The sequence below is a fragment of the Chlorocebus sabaeus genome, chromosome 11 (assembly GCF_047675955.1).
Source record: "Chlorocebus sabaeus isolate Y175 chromosome 11, mChlSab1.0.hap1, whole genome shotgun sequence".
In the NCBI taxonomy this organism is placed as follows: domain Eukaryota; kingdom Metazoa; phylum Chordata; class Mammalia; order Primates; family Cercopithecidae; genus Chlorocebus; species Chlorocebus sabaeus.
Window position 1 is genome coordinate 2,131,947 of NC_132914.1, and position 16,254 is coordinate 2,148,200.

Here is a 16,254-nt window from a genome sequence, read left to right on the forward strand (position 1 = left end):
GATCCCAGTCCCTGACCTGGGGATCCATACATGTCACCACAATTCCAAGGATGCTTAAATACCAGCTTAGCCCTGTGGTAAGGATGGCTATGCCTTTTTCTTTGGGAATCTCCCTGTTTGATCTAAGCCATCCATGTGCTACCGGGATAGGGCTGTGCAACAGCCTCCCCCTGTCTTCCCACATCTCCTGCCAAAGTCCTGAGCTTCAGGGCCCCAGAGGAAAAGCTCGCCTCAGTGGGTGGCCAGCACTCACACTCCAGATCTGGGTCCTCCCTGGTGAGGAAGCGGATCACAGCCTCTAGCTGGCTGAGCTTCCGGTGGTCCGGGTCAATATCTGTGATGCAGTAGATCCTGAAACCCAGGAAAGTCAGTGTTATCTCAAAACATTCCACCTGTCTCCCTCCCATTTTTCACTCCTCACTTACCAGTCGCTGGCCAGGGCCAGGTCTGGGTGAAGCAAGTCGTGCAGGCCTGAAACCAGAGTCCACATTCAGGGTGATGCTCCCCCACTTCCATGAGTGTGTGTGTCCCAATTGTAGAAATAGCCACCCAGTGAGTTTCAGCTTTGAGCTTTGTTTAAAAAACATACTGCCTTGACGGACCTCCCAGTCCAGTAAGGCCTCCTGCAACCTGGCAGTGCAGCTGGCAGGCCTCAGGCTCTGCTGGTTTGATGACTGACCCATGGATCCTGTATGCCCTGGGAGCCAGGGACACACACACCCCTCTCCACCTGGCAGCACTGTTCTGAGAGGCTGCTCTGGAGCCTGGGAGCAGGGAGGCTGTCACACTGGCTCTGGTTGGGGTTGGCCCTGTGTCCTGTGCAAGTCCCTTATTTTCCACTTAACTGTCCCTCAGACCCTGGTGCCGACCCACCTTCTTCCACAGACGTGTTCCCCAGAAGGATGTATTCTCCATGGCCCCGGGACAGCACCACCCCCAAACTGTGGGGAGAGAAGAGAAGGCACTCATTCAGCAGCAGCAGATGCCGGCCTGTCTCCAGGGTCTTGTCCTTGCCCTCACCAACACTAGGTGTATGGGCTTTTTGTACCCATGGCGAGTGGTGTGCTCCTCACGCCCCCTTCTTTGCCTCTGGCCTTGCAGCCGTCCCCTCCAGAATGGAGGCAGGGCTTCTATTTTCCCAGCAGCCTCCCTTCCTGAGCAGGACTCTCGCCATTCTGTAGACCAAGAACGCTCTCAGCTCCCATTTTCATCAGGGGGCATCCTGAACCTCACAGGGATCCCCTGCAATGTAGAACAGTCTCTGTTCCACAGGGGGTCCTACAAACAGGAGCTCCCTCTCCCACCTGGAGAGTCCTGCTGCGCCTTCCTCTGTTTGGCTGAACATTGGTTTTGAGCCTTGACTGGATGTCTGACTTTCTTGAGGAGCTTTAGAAGATGCGAGTGCATGGGCTCTACCCCTAGAATTTCTGATTAAATTGGTCTGGCCAGCCTGGGCAACACAGCGAGACCCCAACTCTAAATTTTTTTTTAATAAAAAAATTGGTGTGGTGTGGTGGCACACTCCTATACTGTCCCAGGTACTCGGGAGGCTGAAGTGGGAGGATCGCTTGAGCCCAGGAGGTGGAGGCTGTAGTAAGTTGTTTGTGCCACGGCACTTCAGCCTGGGAGACAGAGTGAGACCCTGTCTCAAAAAAAATTGGTTTTGGATGAAGCCTGGGAAGTGGCAATTTCACATAATTCCTCAGGTATTCCAATGAGCAGTCAGGGCTGGGAACCAGGGCTTTATGGAGAAATCAGATAATTCAGAGGTAGCGGCCACTTGTTTCCTAATCTGCCTAATACCTAGAGTCAAATATTTCTACAGTTACATGGAACCTGAGATCTTCCAATTTGATCCTCTCACTGCTTTAGGATCTTAAGTGGATGATATCACTTAATCTTCACAACATCACCAAGCAGCTGTTATTGTTACCCCCATTTTACAGATCGAAATCTAAGGCACAGAGAGGTTAAGTGAAACTCAAAGGCCTGTTAAGAGAGTTGTAGGAGGCAGAGGTGACGCATCAGTAAAGCAGGGAGCGCTGGACCTCAGAGCCTCTTCTCAGAGACAGGGCTCACTGCCCTGGGGGAAATGGCCTGTTAAGGCAGCTTGGCTGATGGATGTTGAGGAACAGTGAAGTAACAGTGGCAACTGAAGAGCTCGCCTGGGGCCCACAGGAGCAGAGCACAGACCATACATTTGACCAAGTTTACACACCTGTAAATGGTAGAGCTGGGGTTCACGTCCAGGCAGTTTGGCTCTGGAACCTGCATTCTAGGCTACACTGGCAAAGCAGGTCTAGACCTCAATTTTCCTGAATGCTGACCTGGGTCTTTTGCTATGACCACAAAATTGCCAACTAAATATGAGTTGCTGGTATTCATGTTCAACCCCCACCCCCTGCAAATAAATTCTGTGTCCCTCACCTGAAAGGGGTGTCGCTGATGTCGGTGAAGAAGTAGTCATTGGTCAGGAAAAGAACTCGCTTCTGAAAGAGTAGACAAGGAAAGAGTGCTTATGCAGAGAAGAGCGGCCCCCAGCCCCCACCTCCTCCCAGGGCTCTTGGGGTCTTCATCGAGCCACTGTACAGTCCCCCGCCTTCTTGTCTCCTCCCTCACCACCCCCTGCACACCTCATGCTAGTGACACCCATAGGCAGATCCTCTCGATGCAGCAAACTGCAGCCCTTTGGGGCGTGGCCTGGATTTCAGGATCAAGGTCTGGACCTGCACTCCTATCACAGTAGTCCCTAAGCAGCATCGAGCACTTGAAATGTGTGGCCAAGGAACTGAATTTTCAGATTTTAGTTAACATAAATTTAAACTTAGTTAGCAAATATGGCTAGTGGCTATACTGGGCAGTGCCCATGTAGACCATGACTCCAGGGTTCCTAGAGGGTTGAGACTGGGGCCGTTGAGTGTGTGCTAAGAACTTCTGGAGCCAATGTATACATACACAATCCACTTAAACCTCCTTGCCCTCAAAGATGCCCAGGGAGAAGGGGCGCACCATTCTCCCTCCACTGTCATCCGTGCCCGGGCCATGGGACCCTTTCACAACTTCCTTTTTCTTTTAGAGCTGCCATCTTTTAGCCTTGGTTTACTTTGTATAAACTAGGACATCAGGTAGTACAGAAGTGGCTAAGGGCCTGGCTGGGCTTAGATGAACCAGGATTGAAGCCCAGCTCAGCCACTTTTGGCTTGTGTGCGCTTGAGCAAGTTACTTCACTTCTCTAAGCCTTCGTGTTCTCATTTGTAAATCAGGATTGTCCATGGCCTCTCTTGCACGAGGCTTCCGTGAGGGTGCATTTGGGGTGCTGAGGTTCTGTGGATTGTCCTGTCCACCACACAAGTTCGTGTCATTGGGAAAGGCACATATTTTGCAGTTGGCTCAGGACTTGTTCTTATTCCCTTTACTTCTTTTTGACTTTCCTTGTTTGATTTTGGAAATTGGAGTGAGGTGTCAGAAGGGACACAGAGGGAGAGGATGACGACAAAAGCCTTGCTTTCTCTAGGAAACTGGCTTTATGCCAAATCAGAATGCACCGTTCTCAAAACTGGACCCATCCTCTGGCAATGCCCTCCTGCTCCTCTGCCCAGTCAGACCCTCTCTGTAGCGTCTCTCCATTGCAGCAGTCATGGGATGTCCTGGAAGATGTCTTGCGGGAGTCGGGTGCCCGTGCTCCAAGGAGCAGCTGGCTTGAGTGTCAGAACAGGAGATCATCTTTTTATCTTTACCTTCTTTTTTTTTTTTTTGAGATGGAGTCTTGCTCTGGTCACCCGGGCTGGAGTGCAGTGGTGCGATCTTGACTCACTGCAACCTCCGCCTCCTGGGTTCAAACAATTCTCCTGCCTCAGCCTCCAGAGTAGCTGGGATTACAGGCACGTGCCACCCACGCCCGGCTAATTTTTGTATTATTAGTAGAGACAGGGTTTCTCCATGTTGGCCAGGCTGGTCTCAAACTCCTGACCTCAGGTGATCCGCCTGCCTTGACCTTCCAAAGTGCTGAGATTACAGGCACAGCCACTGTGCTTGGCCTATCTTTTTTTTTATTGAAGAAAAGGGTGGAATGCACAGATCTTACACATATAACCTAATTAGCTTCGATACATGTATCCAGCCATGTGATTACCACCCCGTCAAGATACAGAACAGCCGCTCCAGTCTCTCTGCCTATCCCTTCTGGTCCATCCCATCCCACTCCTTCACAGGCTAACTCTGTTCTGGATTCTGTCACCATAGATTGGTTTTGCCTGTTCTTATGGTATGACACACACACACATTTTTTTTGTTGTTGTTTAAAATAATGTTTTCAGTATCTGTCTATATTGCTGTGTGTCCGGTAGTTTGTTCCGTTCTGCTGCTGAGTAGTATCCCAGTGTGTGGACACCGCCCAGGATGCTTCTACACTCACCAATTGATGGGTATTTTGGTATATTTCAGTTTTTCCTACTTTGGGGCTACAATGAATAAAGCTACCATAAATATCCTGGAAAATGTGCTTGCATTTCTCTTGGTAAAAACCTAGGAATGGAATCTGGATCACATGGTAAATGTATGTTTACCTTTATAAGAAAACTGCTAATTTCCAAGAGGTGTTTTGCCATTTTATACTCCTATTAGCAATATCTGAGAGTTCCAATTTCTCCACATCACTGCCAGTATTTGGTGTTATTAGTATTTTAAATTTTAGCCATTATAGAGAGGGTGAACAGAATCTTGCAGTTTTTTTTTGGACAGAGTCTCACTCTGTTGCCTAGGCTGGAGTACAGTGGTGAGATCTTGTCTCACTGCAGCCTCCACCTCCCAGGTTCAAGCAATTCTCATGCCTTAGTCCCTGAGTAGCTGGCACCACAGGCACCCACCACCGTGCCTAGCTAATTTTTGTATTTTTAGTGGAGACGGGGTTTCATTATGTCGGCTAGGCTGGTGTCGAACTTCTGAACTCAAGCGATCTGCCCACCTCGGCCTCCCAAAGTGTTGGGATTAGAGGCATGAGCCACAGTGCTCAGCTCAATCTTGTAGTTTTGATTTGCATTTCCCTGATGACTAATAATGTTGAGCATCTTTGCATAGCTTCCTTTATGAAGTGTCTGCTCAGTACTCTGAGCATTTTTTTACTGGGTTTTAGTCTTTTTGTTATTGCTCTGTAGGAGTTCTTCATGCATTTTGGATACAAGTCTGTCTGCTTTTTCATTTTCTTATTGGTGCCTTTTGAAGAGCAGAATTTTACTTTCGATGAAATCTAGTTTATCAAATTTTATTTCATGTTTAGTGCTGTGTTTTTGTCTAGGAAATCTTTGCATATCCTAAGGTTAAGAAGATTTTCCCCTATTTTTTCTTGTAAAAGTTTTACAGTTTTAGCTTTTACAGTGAGGGTTATGATTCATCAGATGAGTTTTTGTGTGTGGTGTGAGCTATGGCTCAATGATTCCCCTCCCCCATACATTTATTCAGTTGTTCTAGGACCATCTGTTGAAAAGATTGCCTTTCTCCAGTGATTTGCAGAGGCATCTTGATTGAAAACTCAATGGATAATATATGTCTGGGTTATTCCTGGGTTCTCTGTTCAGGTCATTGACCCATTTGTCTATTCTTTGGTCAATACCACCCAACTTGGTTATTGTAGCTTTATAGTAAGTTTTGAAATCAGACACTGTGAATTGTCCAAATTTGTTTTTCTATTTCAAGATAATTTTGCCTATTCTATGTCCTCTGCATTTTCATATAAATTTTAGAACCAGCTTGTCTGTTCCTAGAAGTCTGTTCAAATTTTGTTAGGGATTGCGTTGGATCAATTTGGGGAGAATGAATGTGTTAACAATACTGATCTTAACCCATAAACATAGTTATATCTTTCCATATTTATTTTTTTCTTTGATATTCTTTCAGCAATGTTTTGTAGTTTTCAGTGTAGAGGTCATATATACCTTTGTTAAATTTATTCCTAAGTATTTTATGTTATTTGATGCTATTGTCATTGGAACTTTAAAATATTTCATTTTCTTTTTTTTTCTTGCCTTTTTAAAGAAAGAGACTTTTTGTTAGCATTGTTATAGGCAATGCATTATGTGAGCTGGTCCTGTGTACAATCCTCCCAAGCCACAGCAGACACATCAGTAGAGACAGCATCTATCTAACACTGTACACAGCGCAGAAACAGGATCACCCTGAATGTCAACAGAAGACTGAAAATCACTTTACAAAAAACAAACAAACAAAAACCCCATTTTCCTATATTAAAAAGTGCCAGCACTTGAGTGGCAGAGTTTTGGAAACGCCCGAGGACATGCCACCAGGTGCCTTCGCTGGAACGTGGCTGCCACCCGTGTGCGGCCAGGCGCATCCTGTCCAAAGATAAATGTTTGGAGTGCTTCAGTTCATCTTTAAAAGGCGCCAGGCCCGTTTATCTTTGGAGTTCTTCTGTCTTAGGATTTTCCCTCTCTACTGTTTGTAATATCATGAGCATGTCAGCCTAACAGTGAGCCGACCCTCAGGCTCCTAAGCGTGAAGGCTGGAGACTTTCCCTTTGTAAGGTTTAAATCTGAGTGCAGTAAAGACTGAAGAAACCAACCCTGGACATTTTAAAGTCAAATGACAATGGAGCCAGTGCCAATTTTGAGAAGCACTCCCACCCTCCCTTAGAGTTCTACTTTGGTAAACATGAATGTTTAACCAGTTAGCAAAATATTTAACCCAGTTAGCAAAATTTACACCGTCATTTCCATAGTTACTCTGCTGTGTATAGCAAACGCTGCAAGATGAACATCACATTTGATGAAGCACATTTGAGAAACGTTTGCCAGGAAGCGTGCCTCGGCCTCAGAACCCTAAGCCCGGGGAGATGAGCAGAGACCCCAGTAGCTCTGTGCCTGCTGCCGTGCGGGTGGCTCCTCTTCCTGCGGACAAGGTGGGCGCTGAGGACGGGGAGGACCAGTCCCGCCAGGGCGCCGCGGACGGCGATGGGGACCAGCGTGTTATTCTCGTCCAGCGGACCCTCCTCCGCAGCTCCGACCTGGTTGCCTTCCACCCTGAAAGCCTGGTCCCACGCTGGGAACATGTTGATTGAAAATGGCCTCGTGCGCGGACACGCTCCGGCCTCGCACCTGTAGGAACTGCCCATGGCGACCTGCAGTGCTCGCAGGGAGTCGTTGGCAGCTTTAAAAGTGGGGTCTCGGCGGGCGCCCGTAGTCCCAGCTACTCGGGAGGCTGAGGCAGGAGAATGGCAGGAACCCGGGAGGCGGAGCTTGCAGTGAGCCAAGATGGCGCCACCGCACTCCACCCTGGGCGACAGAGCGAGACTCTGTCTCAACAACAAAAACAAAAAAAAACACACAAAAAAACACACACACAAAAAACAGGGGGGTCTCTGGCGTCAGGAAGACTCGTATTCAACGGGATTCCTCGTAGGAAAATCCGGCTGGAACCTGCCTTCATCCGGCACTGGAGGCCCAGGACGGTGCGCCCAGGTGGGTGAGGTCTTGCGCAGGCTGATGTTGAACGGTCTGGTCACCGTCGTGTGGTCCCTTCGCTCTGGTGAGGCTCAGCTGCAGGCCCGCGCTGGCAGGTCCCGTGGGAGCGGCCGTCGCTGCACCGGTGCGCGGAGGGGCGGAGCGGCTCGCGGCCCCTTGGCTGGGCGGGCGTGTCTTGCTCGCGGCGCGTCTCTCCCTTGACCCACAAACGTAGTTGTAGCTTGTTCCCTGTTGGAAAGCTGGGCCCGGATGGGGGCACCGCGGAGCCTGACGGTCTCGCTGGTCATGCCGACCTGGGTGCCTTGATACCTGGTAGAGATTCCGCCATCTTGATCTCCTCGGAGCTTGCACTGGGGAAAATGTGTGTGTCTGACAAGCTGTGAACAAAACTCGTGAGCTGGACGCCGTCATGTGTTGCATTTCTTGGGAAATGGAAGGTCAGTGTCTGTCCTCCTCCAAAACCCATCACGAGCCTGGAGTGGGGAATTGTTCTCTTTACCGCAAGGGCCACTGTCTGCATTTGATGGCAGGTCAAAGGCCATGTGCTTAGAGCCATCTTAGAGTCATAGTTCATGGAGAAGGCCGCAGAGAAGCTGGCCATGATGCAGGCTGTCCCTTTGCCCTTTTTCACCGCATCCACTGCGGATGCACCATGCAAGAGGCCCCGCAGCAGCAGCACCAGGGGCAGCCGGGGGCTCCACGGCGCGAGGCGGCCCGGGAGGCGAGCAGAGCCGGGGAGCTGGGGCATGGGGAGGCGGCGGCGGGGCGCTGGCTTGAGGGCCGGCCTGAGGGATGGTGGCATTCCCCGACCAAATATATACCATTTTCTGTTTGCTGCTACATATGCAAATAAAATTAATTTTTATAAAATTGTGTTCTGTGAACTTGCTACACTTACCTATTAGTTCTAGTGTTTGCTTTCTAGATTCTTGGGATGTTCTATGGAAACAATACTTTTGTCCATGAATGAAGGCAAGTTTTACTTCTTCCTTCCTTGTCTTTGTGCCTTTTATTTTGTTTTCTTGCCTTACTGCAGTGGCTGGGAGGTACAGTGAAAGGCCGAATGGAAGTGGTGAGAAGTCCTCCTTGTCTTGTTCTCAGTTTTAGGGTGAGAGTGTTCAATATTTTACCATTAAAAGGTAGCTGCAGGATTTTCATAGATGCCTTTCATCAGAGGGAAGAAGTTTCTTTCTGTTCTTAGTTAAATTTTGCCAAATGCTCTTTTAGCATCTATTGAGATTACCCTCTGTCTTTTCTTTTTTATTCTGTTAATGTAATAAATTGCACGGATTGATTAATTTTTTTCAATGTCAAATTAACTTTAAAATTTTGAGATAACTCTGCTATGTGCTATTGTTGCTATATATTTCACACTTACATATATTACAAACCCCACAATGCAGCATCGAAACTTTTGCTTTAAATAGTCAGTTGTCTTTTTGAGAAATTAAGAGAATAAATAAAATATAATCTTTTATTAACCCACGTTATTTATCGTTTCCAGTATGGTTGAGTCTCTCCTGTAAACCCCAGTTCCAGTTGATGTCACTTTATTTCAGCCTTAAGAATGTTCTGAAGCATTTTTGCATTTTTGCTGCTGGTCTGATAGTAATGAAACCTCTGTTTCCTTCTATCTGAAAATGTCTTTTTTTTTTTTTTTTGGAGACATAGTCTCACTCTGTTGCCCAAGTTGGAGTGCAGTGGCATGATCACAGCTCACTGCAGCCTCAACCTTCTGGGCTCAAGTGATTCTCCCGCCTCAGTCTCCTGAGTGGCTGGGACTACAAGCGCGTGCCACCACACCTGGCTAATTTCCTTTTTTTTTTTTTTTTTGTATTTTTTTTGTAGAGATGGAGTCTCCCTATGTTGTCTAGGCTGGTTGCTGGTCATGAATTCCTAGGCTTAAGTGATCCTTCTGCCTTGGCCTCCCAAAGCGCTGGGATTACAGGTATGAGCCACTGCCCCAGCCTGAAAATGTCCTTATTGAAGACATTATCCTTATTTTTGAAGGGTGTTTTCTTTTTCTACAGAAATTTGAGTTGACAGTTTTTTCTTCTCTGGACACTTTAACAATGTTATTTTGTTGTTTCTTATAGATGGCAGTCTTATTGTTTCTCTTTATGTAATGCATCTTTTTTCCTCTAGCTTTTTTGGAGATTTTCTCGTACCTTTGAATTTTAGTAACTGGACTATGAAGTACCCAGGTGTGGTTCTCTTTGTCTTTTTATCCTGCTTGGGGTTTGCTGAGATTCTCAGATCTATAGATTGCTGTTTTATATCAAATTCAGGACATTTTTGCCAATTAGTTTTTCAAATACACTTTTTTTCTGCTTCAGTCTTTCTCCTTTCCTTCTAGGGCTCCAAGAACATGTCATTAGACCACTGGATACCATCTCACAGGTTGCTGAGGTTCTGTTTCTTTCTCTGTCTTTTCCCCCATTTTCCCCCTGTTTTTTAAATGGGATAATTTCTATTGATCCATCTTTAAGTTCACTGTCCCTTTTTTCTACAACCTGCTGGTCAGCCCATCCAGTAAAGCTTTCATCTCAGATATGGTAACTTTCGGTTTTAAAGTTTTCATTTGGAAGCATAAGAAACAAAAGCTAAAATAAAAAGTGACTAGAAACCTTCTGCATAGCAAACAATAAATAAAATGAAATGGGAACCTATGGATTAGGAGAAAATATTTACACATTTTATAAGGGACATAAAAGTCTCTTATATATGGTTTGCAAATATTTTATAATGTCCAAAGTATATAAGGAACCTACACAACTCAACAGCAAAAACAAACAAACAAACAAACAAACAAACAAAAAAAAACCAAACCAAAAAAAACGCCCCACACATCCAAATAAGGTGATTTAAATATGGACCTGAATAGACCTTTCTCAAAAGAAGACATAAAATGGCCAACAGGTATGTGAAAAGCTGCTCAACATCATTGATCATCAGAGAAATGCAAACCCAAACCATAGTAAGATGCCACCTCATACCTCTTAGGATGGCTTTTACCAAAAAGATAAGAAATAAGTGTAGGCAAGGGTGTGGGGAAAGGGAACCTTTGTACACTGTTGGTGGGAATGCAGGTTGGTGCAACCACTGTGGAAAACAATATGGAGGTGCCTAAAGAAATGAAAAGTAGAACTACCATATGACCCAGGAGTCCCGCTTCCGGGCATATACCCAAGGGAAAGGACATCACCACCTCATAAAGATATCTGCACTTCCATGTTCATTGCACCATTGATAGCCAAGATACTGAAACAACTGAAGTATCTGTTGATGGACGCATAAAGAAATTGTGGTACATATTAATACAAAGGACTATTATTCAGCCTTAACAAAGAAGGAAATTCTGCCATTTACTACAACATGGATGAACCTAGAGCACATTATGTTAAGTGAAATTAGCCAGACACAGAAAAAAAATGCTGCGTGATCTCACTTATATGTGGAATCTAAAATAAAAATGGAATACATAGAAACAGAGAAAAATGGCAGTTACTAGCAGCAGGTGAAAGCACAGCGGGAGGTGCGGAATGAAAAAACGTTGGTCAAAAGGTACCAAGTTGCAGTTATCTAGGATGACTAAGGCTAGAGCTCTAATGTACAACATAAAGATTATAGTTCATTGTACTGTATTGTATTGTATAGTGGAAACTGGCCAAGAGCATAGAGTTTAGGTGTCCTTACCACCCACACGCTAAAGCAAAGGTAACTGTATGAGATAGTGGGTGTGCTAATTTGCTTGACTGTAGTCATCTCTTCACTTCACTTTGTATATCAAAGTAAGCACAGTTGGCCCTCCATCTCCACGGGTTCCACGTCCCTGGATTCGATCAATTGTGGATCAAAAAGTATTCCAGAAAAAAGGATAGTTGCATCTGCACTGAATATGTACAGACTTTTTCTTGTCATTATCCCTTAAACAATACAGTGTAACAGCTATCTACATAGCATTTACATTGTATTAGGTATTATAAGTAATCTGGAGATGATTTAATGTACTAGGAAGGACTGTGTAGATTACACATAAATCTACACCATTTAGCAGAAGGGACTGGAGCACCCATGGATTTTGGTATCTGTGGGGTGTCCTGGTCCAATCCCCATGGATGCTGAGGGACGACTGCTCATCATGCTGTGCACCTTAAATATACACAATTGAAAAGCAGGTCTAAAGCAAGAAAAAATTCCCGTTTGGTTTTTATAATGATTTTGTACTGTGTCAAATTAGCTAAGCTGGAACTACACTTCCAGACTCAATGCCCAGTGTGGTTTCAAGTCAGGGTTGGCCAAAGAGAAGTGCATGTGAGATTTATGGATGGAAGTGCAGCGGCAGCCGTTTTGCACACTGAAGTCCACACAGAATACCAGGCTCTGCCACTCTTCGCTGTAACCTACTGCTGTGCATTCTTGGCATGGGGCTGCAGCCAGATTCAAAGCCACCCGCTGCTGGCTCTCCTCCTCCAGTTTCCCTGAGACCTAGCCTGGTGAGGATGCAGCTCCTCGTGGAGGGCGCTGGCTCTGCCTGCAGGTCATCTGCCATCCTTATGGGTAGTGTTGGTGAGTGACAGATGTGGGTTTCAGTTTGTTTCCAGGGATTCCTCTTTTTCCTCATGAGTTCCAGCTCGTTCTTGCTTTCTTCCACATCTCATCCAGATTTCCTTCCCAACTGCTGGTCCTGCTGACCTACAGTGACTTCAAGCTCACCACTGGATGCAGACACCAGCTTTCCATAGATTTCATCACCAGCTCCCACAATTTCATAAGGTCTAATCCCTAGAATAAAATCCTACATTCATATCACTCACAGGGGCTCTGTTCTTTGACCAAGCCTAACCATTTCTCTGCTGAGATTTGCCATCTATTTCCCTCATTATGAATATCTTTTCCTTTAATTCCTTGTGCACAGTTACAATGTCTGCACTAAAGTCATTCTAATTCTAACGGCTGGGTCATAACAATTTTATTGCATACTGGATATTTGAGGGGTAGGCCATAGATACTCTTGTCTTCCTTTGAAGAGTGTTTTTATATTAAGCAATAGTTAAATGATTGGTTGATAAGAACTGAGTGTATAGAGGCTTGAATTCACATTTTGTTTGGGTGGGTCTGTCTCACCTTTAGGCCTAGAGTGAATCTCTTGGCCTTAGGACAGTCTTTACTCCTAAGGTGTAGTTCTTCTGTGCTTTCAAAGGAAATCCCAAGGTGTTTATCAAGTCCCTCCACCTCTGTGTGACTCACACTCCAAACTGTCCCTGCTATACGTGCAAGAGCTGAGATCCCGTGTTGAGATCCTGCTCTGAAATCCTGCTTTTGGCTTTCCAGTATCGTATTCCACTGGGGCACTTCGAGGCTCCCCTGTGTCTTCAGGGTTCAGGAGTCAACCAGGAATTTGAGAGGAGTTTGTATACAGATTTGCGGTCTAGCCTCCCTGCTTTTGGGCTAGTCCTCCTCATTTCCAGACACTCTGGAAACCCAAATTCTGTTCTCTGACACTTCACGGTGACAGCTGCAGCCTTCTGCTTGAATTCTAGCTGTTGCACTCCAGACAGACTGGGGAGTACCCTTTGGAAAAAAAGCCATCTAAAAGTGTATCGCACCCAATGCAGTTCTCTTGATTCAAGGGTTGTTGCTGCCTGCTTTTGGTCACTTTCAAGTGCCTTTCCATTATTGTTCTTTGTATTTTGTTCAGAGTTTATAATTGTTATCTGCTGAAGGGTGAGTCTAGTCAAGCTACACCTTACTCAGATGAACTTTGAGATCACCTTTTAAGGCTGAAGTAAAAGGAAGAGAGAAGGGGTGTGGGGGGTTGGGAGGGGGGTCTGTGAATTCCGTTAACAGAAAGAGAGAACGGGAGAGGTCTGGAAGATGGGGCTGGGAGTAAAGAGGTATCAGAGCAATCTGCTCCTTTAGTAGACTGAGTCCTGCTGGACAAAAATGTGAGGGGAAGAGAGAGCGAGAAAGAGAGAGTGTAAGACACGCCACAGAGTACTCTAGCCCTGTGTTCCTGAAATCCAGGGCGCAGGGATTCAAGGGCACTGGAGGAAGACCAGGCGAAGCTGCTCTTCATGCCAGCCGCTAGTGTGTGTGCATACATGTATGTTGCTGGTGTGTGTGTACATGTGTGTGCTGCTGGTGTGTGTATGTACACGTGTGTGTTGGTGTGTGTGTACATGTGTGCTGCTGGTGTGTGTGTACACATGTGTGCTGGTGTGTGTACATGTGTGCTGCTGGTGTGTGTTCACATGTGTGCTGGTGTGTGTACACATGTGTGTTGCTGGTGTGTGCATGTGTACACATGTGTTGCTGGTGTGTGTACATGTGTGTGCCACTGGTGTGTGTACACCTGTATGTTGCTGGTGTGTGTGTATACATGTGTGTTGCTGGTGGGTGTGGATGCATGTGTTGCTGGTATGTGTGTACATGTGTATGCTGCTGGTGTGTGCATATGTACACGTGTGTGTTGCTGGTATGTGTGCACGTGTATACGTGTGTGCTGGTGTGTGTATATGTGTGTGTTGCTGGTGTATGTGTACACATGTGTGCCACTGTGTGTGCATGTGTACACATGTGTTACTGGTGTGTGTACACGTGTGTGCTGCTGGTGTGTGTACACGTGTGTGCCCCTGGTGTGTGTACACATGTGTGCCACTGGCATGTGTGTACAATGCACGTGTGCCACTGATGTGTGTGTGTGCATATACACGTGTGGACTCCAGTCAGTGCAGTTAATCTGGAAGAACACACAGGCTAGGACGGAACACTCTGTCTGCACCTTCCCTCCCCCATTACTAATGATTGTTTGAAATGATTGGAAACGTGAGAATGACAGAACGGGTCCTAGGTGAGACTCCAGGACACTGTACTCTTTTGCTTTCTTCTTTTGAATTGTGTCCGAGGATGTCTGGGCCAGCGTGCTGCTGATGGGTTAGAAACTGTGGCACCTGGCACTGGTCTGCAATTTGGGACAAAACCCCTGCCATCCAAGTGGCAAATGGGAGGCCTGAGGCCAAAGCTGGGCTTCTTACGAGTTGAACATCCTAGATGTTGGCCCAGGTTGTGTTTCTAACATATTTGGAATTGGTTTGCACACATCTTAAACATGGGTCTTAGCTGTCTCCTGCAGATGGTGTATGTTCTCTCCAGTTCGCCACAGTTCCCAGAGCCCCCTGCACAGAGGCCTGTCTGCTTATTTGCATTTCTTAACAAATACAAGTTTTTGGCCCCATAGGTTTCTGGGTTTGTGAGTCCTGTCCCAAATCATGCTGGTGATCTGTGGAAAATAAGGATACCTGCAAAATCCCCTGGAGAGAACAACACAGCAGGTGGCCATGTGCTGGGAGGATGGCTCAAACAGTCACAGATATTCCCGAAAGGCTTTAAGAAAGCTTTCCTCAACCTAGACCTAGACCTGGAGACAGTTTCTACTGAGAAACAAGCTCATAAGTTGAAACGCACCACTGAGCTGAGAGGGAGGGCTGGGATAGATCATCAGGCAGGCCAACCATGGGGCAGTTGGATGGCTCTATGAGAGCTGTGTGGGGGAGACAGGGCCCTTGGCAGTGAAGAAAATGCAGCCACGTTGGAGATGCGTGGCGGCCTAAGACATCAGAGCAGTGAGAGCCAGACACTGCCTTGGCAGCCCCACACCAGCAAAATGCCCTGGTGGAGGCTGCCAGGCTCCCGGGGTCAGGGTGAAGAGATGAAGGATGAAGGAGGGCTGAGTGGTGACAGAATGGGGTAGAGGGAGAGGAGAAGGCGATGCATGTTCAAGGTGGAATAGAAATGCTATGCTAAAGCGAATTTTGGGAAACCTTTAAGGCTGGAGAGTTGAGAATTCAGGGCCAGTCCTACAGAAAAGGCCTTCTACAGCAGTGGTTACAAATGGGAGATCTAGGAGCAGTTATACGTGGGCTTTGCAGTTTATCATCTGGGTGATGCTGGGCAAGTTTTTAGCCTTTCTGAATATCCTCATCTGTAAAATGGGGATAGGATAGGCCCACCCTCAGGTTGTGAGTGTTCAATGAGTGAATATTTGAAAGCACCCGGTCCAGTTTCTTATAAATGTTAGTTGCTGTCATTATTATTAGCTGTGCTAATAGCAGTGAGACATGAACACCTAAGTACTATGGAACGTCCATTATGGTCATGATCGTCATCCTCACTGAACATTCTTTACGTGGAAGCACCCGTATGTCAGGAAGCTTTGTGAAATTGCAAATATATAACCCAGATGGTTTATTAGTGGCAATGAACAAACTTTGAAAGGATGGGCAGAGGTTTCAGAAGTTCAGCCTGCTGCATCTGGTTAGGACTCTGCCTCAGTGGCTTTGAGAAGCATAAAAGCAGCACGAGATCCCTGGGCACTGGGGGAAAGGGTAGATGAGAACCACACCCACTGCATGTGTCAGTCTGTATTAGATACAGTATAGCCACATTCAGATCTACCTTTAAGCTGTCCTGTGCCATAAGCATACTAAATTCTTCATTGTCGGTTCAGTGCTGTGACCGTGCTGGGCTACGTGAAAGCTCATCTATACACGTGAACAGGAATCTGGCTGGGATAAAGGTGGGGGCCTATGGAAAAAGCCTCTATTCTTTTTTTTTTTTTTTTTTTTGAGACCGAGTCTCGCTCTGTCACCCAGGCTGGAGTGTAGTGGTGTGATCTCAGCTCACTGCAAGCTCGGCCTCCCGGGTTCACGCCATTCTCCTGCCTCAGCCTCCCAAGTAGCTGGGACTACAGGCGCCCGCCACCACACCCGGCTAATTTTTT

General features: G+C 46.5%; 1 protein-coding gene across 8 annotated transcripts in view; it reads right to left on the reverse strand.

The window, feature by feature from the left end:
• Nucleotides 1–16,254, reverse strand: part of CACNA2D4 (calcium voltage-gated channel auxiliary subunit alpha2delta 4) — a 158,816-nt gene that overhangs the window by 88,688 nt on the left and 53,874 nt on the right. For all 8 annotated transcript variants that reach the window (XR_012094426.1, XR_012094425.1, XM_073020347.1 and 5 more), the window contains exons 19-22: nucleotides 2,428–2,489; nucleotides 874–941; nucleotides 426–471; nucleotides 254–351 (exon numbers count right to left, since the gene is read on the reverse strand). Coding sequence is in view for 6 of the 8 variants with exons in the window: in XM_073020347.1 (XP_072876448.1) it covers nucleotides 254–351; nucleotides 426–471; nucleotides 874–941; nucleotides 2,428–2,489 (274 nt within the window). In the remaining 2 variants the exon portion in view is untranslated. The remainder of the gene's footprint in view (nucleotides 1–253; nucleotides 352–425; nucleotides 472–873; nucleotides 942–2,427; nucleotides 2,490–16,254) is intronic.